Source organism: Hyaena hyaena, unplaced genomic scaffold (genome assembly GCF_003009895.1).
Source record: "Hyaena hyaena isolate Hyena2069 unplaced genomic scaffold, ASM300989v1 scaffold_521, whole genome shotgun sequence".
Lineage (NCBI taxonomy): Eukaryota > Metazoa > Chordata > Mammalia > Carnivora > Hyaenidae > Hyaena > Hyaena hyaena.
This window is the reverse complement of record NW_024081153.1, coordinates 482,966-496,081: the sequence shown is the minus strand read 5'-3', so window position 1 is coordinate 496,081 and position 13,116 is coordinate 482,966. Positions and strand designations below refer to the sequence as shown.

Sequence of the window (13,116 nt, the reverse complement as noted above, 5' to 3'; positions counted from 1 at the left end):
GGCTCTGTGCTGACAGCTCAGAGCCTGACACGGGGCTTGAACTCATGAACCATGAGATCATGCCCTGAGTCGAAGTTGGGCGTTTATCTGACTGAGCCACCCAGGCACCCCTAAACTTTCTGAGATTTAAATTCAAGCCTCTCATTTGATCTCAATTTATTTTTCAAACCCCATCTTTTATTACTCCCTTTCACATACTATCACTCTTTTCCCCATTCCACAACCTGACTTTTCTCAGTTCCATGTTTTTGTTTGTCCTATTCCCACATTCTTATCTAATCATATTCATATTTTAAAATCCATTCTACCCATCAGAAATAGCTTACCAGGAAATACTATTCATCTTCTCTGAACTCGTCTTTTTTTTTTTTTTAATTTTTTTTTTTTTAATTTATTTCTAGGAGAGAGAGAGACAGCGTGAGCAGGGGAGGGTCAGAGAGAGAGGGAATCACAGACTCTGAAACAGGCTCCGGGCTCTGAGCTGACAGTCAGCACAGAGCCCGACGCGGGGCTCGAACCCACAAACTGCGAGATCATGACCTAAGTGAAAGTCGGATGCCTAACCGACTAAGCCACCCAGGCGCCCCTCTCTGAACTCGTCTTAAACTTTATCTCTTAGGATACCTTATTTTAGTAATATACATGTCATATTTTCCTTATAAGACTAGAAGCTCCTTGAGGTAAGACACTTTGTACATGATCTACAAAGTGGATATTTGATAAGTAGTAGAATAAATTATATCAATAAGAAGTATACAACGTTGAAATGAAGCATCAAGGATGCAGTAGAAAAGCCTAAATATGGTTCACCTCATTCACTTATTCAACAAATATTTTAAAAAATTTTGTTTTAATGTTTATTTACTTTTGACAGAGAGACAGAACATGAACAGAGGAGGGCAGAGAGAGAGGGAGACATAGAATCCAAAGCAGGCTCCAGGCTCTAAGCTGTCAGCTGAGAGTTGAATGTGGGGCTCGAACTCACAGAGTGTGAGATCATGACCTGAGCCAAGACAGTGGTCAAGAAGATAGTAGGCCAGCCTGCAAGAAGTATACAATTTACTGTGGTGCATATAGTCCTACATTCTTAAAATGTTGAGCTGGTGAGAGAACTACAAGCAACATAATCCTAGTTGAGAAACTCAATTATAAATGGGATCCTCTTTTCTGTAAGGCCCGGGTGACATCACACAAAGGATAATTTTTACTTTTTAAATGAACTATGAATATTATTTAACTATGAAGGGAGTTAAGATTACTGAAGGGAAAGATGTGAGACGAAGTTGGTCATAATAATATCTCACATTTCAACATTTATTATATTCCAGGTGCTATGCATTATTTTATTTATTTTGAATGATAGAAAACTTGGTGCTCTATTGTTTTTTTTTTTTTTTTTTTTTTTTTNTTTTTTTTTTTTTTTTTTTTTTTTTTTTAGGTAGGCTTCATGTCTAGCACAGAATCCCAACATGGGACTTGAATTCACAACCCTGAGATCAAGACCTGAGCTGAGATCAAGAGTCAGACACTGAATCAACTGAGCCACCCAGGTGCCCCTGGGGGAGTCTTGCAAAAAGCAATCCTTCAAGAAATAATTGGTTGTGAATTAATAAGGAGGAGGTGGAAAGTCAACCCAGATGGAAGCAACAATAGGAAGAAAGACATAAGTGTCAGGGAGACCAAGGTGTGTGGGGCAGGGGTAAACAACAGATACATGGAGAGTGTCTAGTATCTTTATACTAGACATATTTATGCATTATTATGCATTAATGAGAAAAAAAGGATCATTAACAGAAGTTGGAAATAATAGAGGATATTAAAATATGGCCATTATTGGCACAAAACCAGACACATAGACCAATGGAACAGAATTGAGAACTCAGAATTGGACCCACAAATGTATGACCAATTAATCTGTGACAAAGCATGAAAGAGTATCCAATGGAAAAAAGACAGCCTCTTTAACAGATAGTGCTGGGAGAACTGGACAGCAACGTGCAAAAGAATGAAACCATATCACTTTCTTACACCATACACAAAATAAACTCAAAATGGATGAAGGACCTGAATGTGAGACAGGACATTATCAAAACCCTAGAGAAGAAAGCAGGAAACAACTTCCTTGACCTCCACCGCAGCAATTTCTTACTCGACACATCCCCAAAGGCAAGGGAATCAAGAGCAAAAATGAACTATTGGGACCTCATCAAGATAAAAAGCTTCTGCACGGCAAAGGAAACAATCAATAAAACTAATAGGCAACCGATGGAATGGGAAAAGATAGTTGCAAATGACATATCAGAAAAAGGGCTAGTATCCAAGATCTACAAGGAACTCACCAAACTCCACACCCAAAAAACTAATAATCCAGGGAAGAAAGGGGCAGAAGACATGAATAGACACTTGTCCAAAGAGAACATCCAGATGGCCAACAGACACATGAAATGATGCTCAGTATCACTCATCAGGGAAATACAAATCAACACCACACTGAGATACCACCTCACGCCAGTCAGAGTGGCTAAAATGAACAAATCAGGAGACTCTAGATGCTGGCGAAATGGGTACCCTCCTACACGGCTGGTGGGAATGTAAGCTGGTTCAGCCCCTCTGGAAAACAGTGTGGAGGTTCCTCAAAAAATTAAGAATAGAATTCCCCTATGACCCAGCAATAGCACTGCTAGGAATTTACCCAAGGGATACAGGAGTGCTGAGGCATAGGGGCACATGTATCCCAATGTTCATAGCAGCACTTTCAACAATAGCCAAATCATGGAAAGAGCGTAGTGTTCATCAACTGATGAATGGATCAAGAAGATGTGGTTTATCTATTCATTGGAATACTACATGGCAATGAGAAAGAACAAAATCTGGCCATGTGTAGCAACGTGGATGAACTCAAGGGTGTTATGCTGAGCGAAATAAGTCAGGCAGAGAAGGACAGATACCATATGTTTTCACTTATAAGTGGCACAGGAGAAACTTAACAAAGGACCATAGGGGAGGAGAAGGGGAAAAATTAGTTGGGGAGGGAGGGAGGAAACCATGAGAGATTCTTGAATACCGAGAACAAACTGAGGGCTGTTGGGGGTAGGGAGTGATGGGCATGGAGGAGGGCACTTGTTGGGATGAGCAATGGGTATTATATAGAAACCAACTTGACAATAAACTATAAAAGAAAAAATATGGCCATTATATTCAGCAAAAAAATAAAATAAAAATTTTAAAATGAATAGAATCTATACCAGAAGCCTGTATGCTAAGCATTTCAACCTATCTAAAATAAACCTCTTAATTTCCACTTCTCTGTTTAAGAACAGCTATTCTTTTTAAAAAAATTTTTTTCCCAATGTATTTTTAGTTATTTTTGAGAGAGAGAGAGGCAGTGTGAGCAGGAGAGGGTCAGAGAGAGAGGAAGACACAGAATCCAAAGACAGGCTCCAGGCTCTGAGCTGTCAGCACAGAACCCAATGCAGGGCTTGAACCCATGAACCATGAGATCATGACCTGAGCCAAATCCAGACACTCAACCGGCTGAGCCACCCAGGATTCCCCAGAACAACTATTCTTCAACAGACTGTAAAAAATGGCACCACCATGCACCTAATTGCTCAAGCCAAAAATCTAGGTTTATTCATGAGTTCCCCTCAACTCCCACATTTAATCAATCAAGTCTGACTCAGCATCCAAAACACCAAAAACCCACTCACTTTTCTTTACCTCCAATACCAAACCACCATCTTCATCTAACTGCAATCAGGCCTCAGGATGGCTTACGCCTTCTAGTGTATTACCTTTACTTTCCCGTAGTCCATCCTCTACCTCGTGGACCGTACATCAAGTCATCTCATCACCTCATTACAAACCCTTCAGTGGCATCCAACACACATAGGATAAAACCCAAACTTCTTACTCTGACTCATAAAGCTCTTGCTCCATACTAGTCCCCAGGTTCCCAATATCCCAGGTTCCCAATATGCCTCCAGCCATATCCCTCAAACGCCCCAGCTCATTCTCACTTGAGAGTTATTTCTGTTCCTTCTGCAAAGAAAGCTCTCCCCCTTTGTTTTTTGTCTGGTTCCTTATCTTTTTGATCTCATTTACATTTCACCTGTCCAAGAGGATTACCCTAACACCAACAAAAGTGATCACAAGCTACTTTCCTTATTTTAATTCTCTCCAAGTCACTGACCACTGTTGATAATTCTCTTGGCGTATTTACTCATTAATTTCCTTATTAGAATGTAAGCTGAATCACAGCAAGGAGCTTCTGTTTTATTCACATCTATGTCTCTAATACCCAAGACTGTTTGATGCATAATATGCACTCATCAAATGCTTATGTGTACTATACAATCAGGTTTTTACTAAAAGAGACACTATTCACATATAGCTGTTTATTTTTGTCTTAGAAGAAAAGGAGAGAATATGGAAAGATACTAAACAGTAAATATTAACTTCCTTGGGGAGGTAGGGAAAGGAAAATTAACTTTTTCTTCTAATAATTCTGTATGGTTTGACTAGTTACAGAAAGTATTTTTTCTTCTTGGAATTAAAAATTAAAAAAATGTAAAGAGAATGTAATATTCCCTCAGGTGAAGAGACACTTGATTATATAGCTAGTTAGCTATCTAATGTATGTCTGTCTACCTCTAGATCAATGTGATGGCAATCTTGTACTAGTAATTTCTCCATTAACAGATTAATTATTTAAAGATACTTGTGACCATAGGTATGAAAGTATTTCGAAAACATAAAGAAAGGGGTACTGAGGCTTACCAGAGGGGAGGTGGGTGTGGGTAGATGGTGAAATAGGTGATGGGATTAAGGAGGGCATTTGTTGTGATAAGCAACAATTGTTATAATTGTGTTATAATGGAATTGTGGAGTCGATAAATTGTACACCTGACAATAACATTACACTGTATGTTAAATAGCTGGAATTTAAATACAAACTTTAAAAAGATAATTTTTTCTAATAAATTCTGAAGTGCTCTTTAGGACAAATTATAGATCTAGAGGAAAATTTAAGGTACTTTGAGGAAGGCAATACTTTTAAGTTCTAATATCTTTGACATTACTTTATAATCGTACCTCAAATACTTTCTAGTTAGTGAAATTCTCTATTTAACAAATTCTATGAATTTGGAATAGCAGGTACAGAAAATCAAAGAATGCTAGAATTGGAAAAAATAATCTATCTAAGTCATAACAAGCTCATAAGGAGTCATTTTACCTCAACAGGCAACGGGGAACTTGATGGTAATGGAAACGGAGCAACGGCCATCTGATTGACTGCATCTTCATTTCTGTGGATGTGAAAATAGGCAGAATCAGTACATACCGAATGCTAAGTTTCTGGCTCAAGTTACAATCATTTCCTCTGTTGAAAACGCATACACAGCACCTTAGAATAAAAAATATGTACAGATGTGTACTGTCTTTAAGCATGCAAACCTATTAAGCACGAGAAGGGATGTATTACCCCGGGGACACTAAGATGTGGTTATTAGTGACAGAGAATGATGATGCTAGGGGTTAGCTAGACCCTGCTTAGCAAGTCAGGTGCTGCTGAAGATCACCTTGGAAAGACTTCAACTCTTTTAGCACCGTCAAGTATAAATTTTTCGAACGGCCGTGTGTAACCTCTAGGCCCATTAATGTCCAGAGCATTTTCTTCTTTGAACTGGAAAGGTTCCCAGCCCCTCACTTGGCTTCTAACTTTGTTCTGACAAATGAAAAGTGATGGGTTGTGTATAACAGGCCTGCATGGGCGGACACTGTGAGGAGGAGTGATGGATGGGGAGAGCAGAGATCCAGACAGACGTGGGCTTAACTCCACTCCTCCTCATCCTCATGGGAACAGAGAAGGTGGGGGCTAAAACTTCATCACCAGGGTCACAGAAACAGAGCAACTCCTAGAACACCAGTTCTGATTATTTGGGCCTATTTCCACGACATTTACCTGCAAATGATAGGCAGTGATTCCATGAGAGATCTAACCTTTACTATTCACTCATGACGTATAACCAGTAATAATTATCTGAAGATTTATGTGAAGTTCGACTTTAGGTTTCACACCATAAACCAAGGAAAATCACAAAAATGCTTCTTCCTGGTACGCAGAGCTCTAAGACTGTTTGCGGATCTCTCTCCATATGACCAGTATATCCAGGATAGCCACTACCTGGCTTGGGATGGCATTCAAAATTCCACCCCAAGGTATTTTTCACTTCTCACCAATAGGAAAAAGATACATTGGTCCATGTCATTCCTGCTGTGGTGATTTAATCATACCACTGCCTTTACCTGAATTGTCTTCCTTATTAAATTTCTAAACCACCCATCCTTCTCCAGTGTGAGCTCAGTAACCTCAATTAAGTGAATTACTCCCTTACGTCAAAAGACTAACTATATATTGATGGTTTCCAAATTCATATGGTTAGCCCAGGTCTTTTACTGAGCTTAAAATCTACATATCTAACTCCTACTTTCTACCTCCACTGGATGACTTACAAACATCTCAAATAAAATAGATCTCTGTATCCCTATCAGTTGCCAGAGGATTCCATGATCAACACTCTTTACTTGAGTAAATATCAACAATATCTGCCCCACTGTTCAACCAGGAACTGGGGAGTCATTCTTGAAACCTCTAACCCCTCAACTGTGTATCCAACCAAGAATCCTTGTTAATTCTACCATCAAACTGTGTCTTGAGTGTTTCCACTATTATCATTTCTCACCAGAGTTACAATTAAGAGCATCCTATTTGGTCTCCCTACTTACATTCTTCATCCTTTCTACAATCTATTCTTCACCCAGCAGCATTATTATGTTAATACATAAATCTGATTATATTCTATTCCTTGCTTAAAATCCTCCTATGGCTTATTATACTTAGGATCAAGTCCACAATGGTTAGGGAGGCTGTAAGGCCTTGAGCAATCTGTCCCAGTCTCCATCTCTGGCTTGCTCTCTTCTTCTGGCTCACTTGGCTCTAGTCCATCCAAACAAGCTTTCTTCCCCTTCCTCAGCTGAGCCAAGCTCCATCCACCTCAGGGTACTAGCTAGCCTTATTCCCTTCCACTCCGCTTGCCCATTGCCCCAATCCTTTGTATGATTTATATTCTTATTTCTTCTCCCTAGCTGACCATACACATCATTTACTGAAACAAGCCTTCCAGGACCTCCATTGTATGCATATAGCACCCTATATAATAGTAGTTATATTATATAATATATTTATATAATATATATATAATATATATATATAGTTCTTATCTTTCATAATTTACCTAACTGATATGTGTAAACATGTGCTTCTAGATGGTAAGCACTCCAAGGACAGGAACCATGTCCTTCCTACTGTCTCTTACATTAGCTAGGGCAGATAGTCCCTGCCAAACAGTCTGTATTTAACAGAGTTGTTAAATGAACTGAACTGCAAGAAGTCTAGGCTGATGTAAACTTTTTTGTGGAACTAGGCAGAGTATAAATAAAGAGATGAAGTCTAGGTATCATTTCTTATTCTAACCTTCTAAGATTCTTGGATTATCTAGCATATGAGCCTAACCAAAGCAAAAGGGAGAAAGATTAGAACCATAAAGTGACACAGCACATGAAGAATGCATCTATTTTTTTCTGACAGCATCACAGATGCCTTGAGCATGCACTATTACATTAAGAGGTGGTTACTGTTTTTCAGGGAGTACAATCCATTTCTCAGCAGTTTGCTCATACACAGAAGAAACAATCAGTCACCTTTGGGTAAGTAACAGCATTTTCAAAGTGGTAATTCCTTTTCACATTTATTTTCCTCCACTGAATAGCACAATGGAACTCAGCTCTAGCTTCGAGCTGAAAGCCAACAGGACGCGTCTGCTCCAGACTTGGAGCTCATGGGGCAGAGTATATTTGGCAGTAATTAAGCAGATGGCTTTTCATACCTCTTTCAAAGGTTACTGGCATTAAAAATATGGCTGCACATAAATTCTTACTGAAAAGTCATGACTACCTGGACCAAGTTACTTCAAATCAGCCATGTTATCCCTTCACAGTTTAATGATTTTCTCCAAATGAGTAGGACTTTAATGGTCTTTCAATTCTATATTAATTTTTTTTAAAACCTCACAAATTAGAACACCTACAATTACTCTCAATGGAGGGCAGAAAGCTGCTTTGAGAAGTTACAGTTCATAATCCTTTATAATCCATTTACCAAGGAGTGTTCACACACCTCCACATCAAGTAAGCAAAGACCTGACAATTTTAAAGAGAAATGAGTAGGAAGAGAGAAGCCAAAGGAAAGAAGGCATTCACACTTGCAACAAGGAGTCAACCTGAACGACTTCTGGGGACCCTCTGATCCTTTCTCTCTTGTGATTCTCAAGAGGAATAAAATCTGTTTGCTTTATAATTTACCTTTCCTTTCCAATATAATGAGTGTAAGTTTTTGAGGCCCAGGTGCCCCATACAGGACACAATCAGAAATTGTAATTGCTTGTTGGTGTTTTTATAATTACCTTCAATAGCTGTGGAGAGAGATAATGGAGTGCTGCCATGGGTAAGAGTGAGACTAGTTTTCCAGAATACAGAACCCTGGATATATATGTCTGTGTCACTGTATTTGTCATGCTCTATTAAAATCACCTGTGCTGTTCTCTCTCCCTCTCGAAGCCCAGGGATGGGATCTTATTGCTTTGCATCTCCCCTGGCTTGCAATAGGGTACGTGATGGAGAGTAGGAGTACTATAAATGTCTGTTAAATAAAATTGATCTTAACAAAGCAGGAAAAAGACGGAAGCAGAACTATCAAAACTATGCCCTGTGTTTTTCAAGCTGCTTCAACTAGTTAAAGATGGTATACTGCCTCTAGCCAGGCAGCTATCAGTATTTGTCACGTTAAGGGACATTTCTTGGGGTGTCTGCCTAGCTCACAGTGGTTCCTTGAATGGGCCAGAGTAGCAATGTCTACACTGTATAACAATGACAGTCTGCCTCAACCTCAGTGGGTGTAGGGGGAATACACCTGTCTTAGTTTGGGCTAATCAGATTCTTTCCCAGGGACTCAAAATTTAGGACAGACAAAGACATCAAGAGTGTAGTAGCTAGATCATAACAATTGAAATGCTCAAGGTTAAAGGGGTGGTTGAGAAGTCCCTTCTGTTGACACCTCTGGAGTCATCCTGGTTTTTTTTTTTTTTTTTTAATTTTATTAACATTTATTCATTCTTGAGAGAGAGAGAAAGAGCATGAGCAGGGGAGGGGCAGACAGAAAGGGAGACATAGAATTTAAAGCAGGCCCCATGAGCTGTCAGCACAGAGCCCAAAGCAGGTCTCAAACTCACAAACTGCGAGATCATGATCTGATCCGAAGTCAGACACTCAACCAACTGAACCACCAAGGTGCCCCTCCACCCTGGTTTCTTTAGTCTTACTTGTATGGCTCCTTCTTAAGAGCCCCCGAGACATCCTTATATTCTTACGATACATTCTCCTTTTATTTATTTTTTAAAAATGTTTATTTATTTTGAGAGAGAGAGAGAGAAAGAGGGAGAAAGCACTTGTACAGAGGTGGGGGGGGTGCAGATAAGAAGGGGCAGAGAGAGAGAGGAGAGAATCTGAAGTAGGCTCTGTGTTCTTAGCGCAGAGCCTGATGTAGGGCTCAGTCTCATGAACCATGAAATCATGCCCTGAGCTGAAACCAAGAGTCTGTTGCTTAACAGCCACCCAGGCACCCCCTGTATTCTTTTAATTTAAGCTACCTAGCATTTCCTAATTAAAGTAAACTCAATAATATAGCTCTGATTTTGTTTTGAATACACTTAGTTTATTTAACAAATATTTATACTATGGGTACAAAGTTGAATAAAACATCATTTCTGCCTTTGATGGTATTAGCAATTAGTAGGAATATAGCTATAAAAGTAAATAGACAATTACAATAATGGAATTAACTATACAGGGACTGTTAATTTAGTTTTTCTCCAAACGGATTCTAGGAACACCCTCCAGTTCAGTTTGTTTGTAGAATATACTTATATTTATCATAAATATATATTCTAGATCCTGATTTCAATTCTATTTTGTTACAAAAACACACTCATTGGTATTTGTGTCAGTTAGAATTCTAAGATGGCTCCCAAGATTCTTGCCCCGTGGTTTACATATTGAATAGGATCAATTTCACTTCCATGATGAAGTTATATTACACAGCAGCTGACTAGAAGACAAAGAAAGATTATCAGGTTGGGCCTGACCCAATCACATGGGTCCTTTAAATCTGTAGATGTCACTTCCCAGAGCCCCAATACCCTGATCTCCTAAATTAGTACTTGGTTTTACAGGAATCCTAAGGAATGCTTGGAGGTCAAAGACAGGAAGTCAGAGATTAGAAATACCATTGTGGGGGATGCCTGGGTGGCTGGTCGGTTAAGTTAAGTGTCTGACTCTTGGTTTCAGCTCAGGTCATAATCTTATAGTTTCATGGGTTCGATCCCCACATCTGGCTCCACACTGATAGTGTGGAGCCTGCTTGGGATTTTGTCTCCCTCTGTCTCTGTCATTCTCCCACTTGCACTTTGTCTCTCTCAAAATAAATAAACAAACAAACAAAAAGAAATACCATTGCTGGTTTGATGATGGTGGAGGCCATGTGGCAATGAATATGAATAGCCTCTAGGAGCTGAGAGTAGTCCTCATTTGAGAACCAGCAAGGGCATACAAGACATCAACTAGGATAAACCTGAAAGTTGAATTTTTTCCAAGACTTCAGACAGGAACTTAGAATGGCCAACACTTTGATTTCTGCCTTGTGATACACAGTCATGCTGTGCCAGACATCTGATCTACAGAACTGTGAGCTAATAAATAGGTGTTTTTAAGCCATTAAATTGGTGGTAATGTGTTACACAGCAAGAGAAAACTAGTACACAACACAATTCTTTGATTTGGAAAACACGGTCACCAGGAACATAACCATATACCACTGTTCTCAATGTTTTTCATGGATTAACTCATGTGACTTGCATAACAACCCTATGTGGTAATTACAATGATTTTCTTCATTTGACTCAGAGAGTAAGCAACCTGACCAAACTCACAAAGCAAATGAATAGTAGAGCTGAGGTTGAAACCTGGCAGTCTGGTCTCAAAACCCACTGTTTTAACTACTACACTACAGTGTTTCCCATTTTAACAACCTGCCCCAGAGCCATATATATCTTCTCTTACATACCCAAGCTAACAGTCCCAGACCCACCTAAGGGAAAACTTCCACTAGGCCACAATTTACTCTTAAAGCTATTTCATAATTTTCCTTAGGGCAAGAAGCATGAAAGGTTCTGGGTTTGCTCACTCTATCAAGTTTTCGTATGTAAGCTCCGAGCGTCATATCTTCATTACCTAGTCCTGGTGCAGATATAATGGCTATAAAATGCTTTAAAATAGTCATCATGTTTGATAGTGCAGATAGCATGGTAAAAAATATAGCAGAGAGTAATTCTCTCCATATTCTTCTGTGATAGTAATTAGAACTATTCAAAAATCCTCTGGCTTGTACTTTTCTTAAGTTGAGCTGCTTCTTGAACCAAGTACTTGGTACTTATGGAAATACATGTTGAGATGGAACCTATGAGGTCCTGGGTAACTGAATGACCAAAGTGAACAGTAAAGTCTCCTTGCTTAACCCAGATGGATATGTAACATGATAAAGAAATAAACCTTTGTTGCTTCAAACCCCTGAGATTTGGTTGTCAGTTCACTGAAACATAATTGAGCTTATCCCAATTCAAACGTGCTCTATACAAGTTTATTCTATGATCATTATTTTTAGAAGTCATGCGTGTATCTTATTCAGAATAGCTAAAAACTCAAAACAAACCAAATGTCTACATACAGGAGAATGGACCAACAAATTATGGTATATTGATAGTTTGGAGTATTACTCAGGAATTGAAGGGACTATCGATACACATAACAACATGGATAAATCTTGAAAAAATTATGTAAAGTGAAGGAAACCAGACATAAAAGAATTAATTCTGTTTCATTCTATCTACATGAAGTTCAGTAACAGTTAAAAATGGGGTATCTGTGAGGCACCTGAGTGGCTCAGTCATTTGAGTGCCCAACTTTGGCTTAGGTCATGACCTCACAGTTTGCATCAGGCTCTGTGCTGACAGATTCTGTGTGTGTGTGTGTCTCTCTGCCCCTTCTCTGCTCATGCTCTTTCTCTCTCTCAAAAATAAATAGACATTAAAAATTAAGAAAAAATTGGGGCACCTGGGTGGTTCAGTTGGTTGAGCGGCCAACTTTGGCTCAGGACATGACCTCATGGTTCGTGAGTTTGAGACCTGTGTCAGGCTCTGTGCTCAGAGCCTGGATCCTGCTTTGGGTTCTGTGTCTCCCTCTCTATCCCTTCCTCACTCACCCTCTGTCTCTCTCTCTGGATAATGAATAAACATTAAAAAAATTAAAAAGAAAAACAAAACTAATCTATGATGGCAGAAATCAGGAAGTGTTGGTTGAAAGGAGCAACAGCAAACTTTTTTGGGATGAATGTTCTATATTTTTTGGGGGGTGAAGGTTACACATGTATCTATTTTGTATCATCAAAACAACAAACTGAATACCTCAAATCTATTACACTGAATGTAAACTGTGCCCCAATTAAAACATAAATTCATTGTTACATGTAGCATAAGACAACCATGCTATTCTGGCAAGAAACCTAGAGCGAGGCAGACCTAGGCAAAGGTCAGATTCTATCACTAAGATGTAAGCAAGATACAAAACAACTTTTTAAAATCTTGGCTTCTTAACCTGTAAAACTGGGATAGTATCTTCTAACAGAACCACTGTGACATAGCATAAATGCAGAAACACCAAAGCACAATAACAATTGTTAACATTTAATCTTTTATGGTTTTATGATGTTCAGTGTCAGATGCTTAAATTTCAGGGACTAAGTGCTCAGTTACCCTTAATCCATTCAGCCATTGACCTTCATATCCAAAGAAATCATTAAGTCTGATGGTTTTGTTCTAGACTTCATTCTTTCTTCTCTTTTTCCAGTAGCATGGCCCCATCCTAATTCATGTACTTTTCAAGTTG

General features: G+C 39.0%; 1 protein-coding gene across 1 annotated transcript in view; it reads right to left on the bottom strand.

Moving 5' to 3' along the window:
- The window catches only part of PATJ (PATJ crumbs cell polarity complex component), a 358,255-nt gene that overhangs the window by 94,915 nt on the left and 250,224 nt on the right, over positions 1-13,116 (bottom strand). The window contains exon 30 of the mRNA XM_039255282.1: positions 5,237-5,309. Coding sequence (XP_039111213.1) covers positions 5,237-5,309 — 73 coding nt within the window. The remainder of the gene's footprint in view (positions 1-5,236; positions 5,310-13,116) is intronic.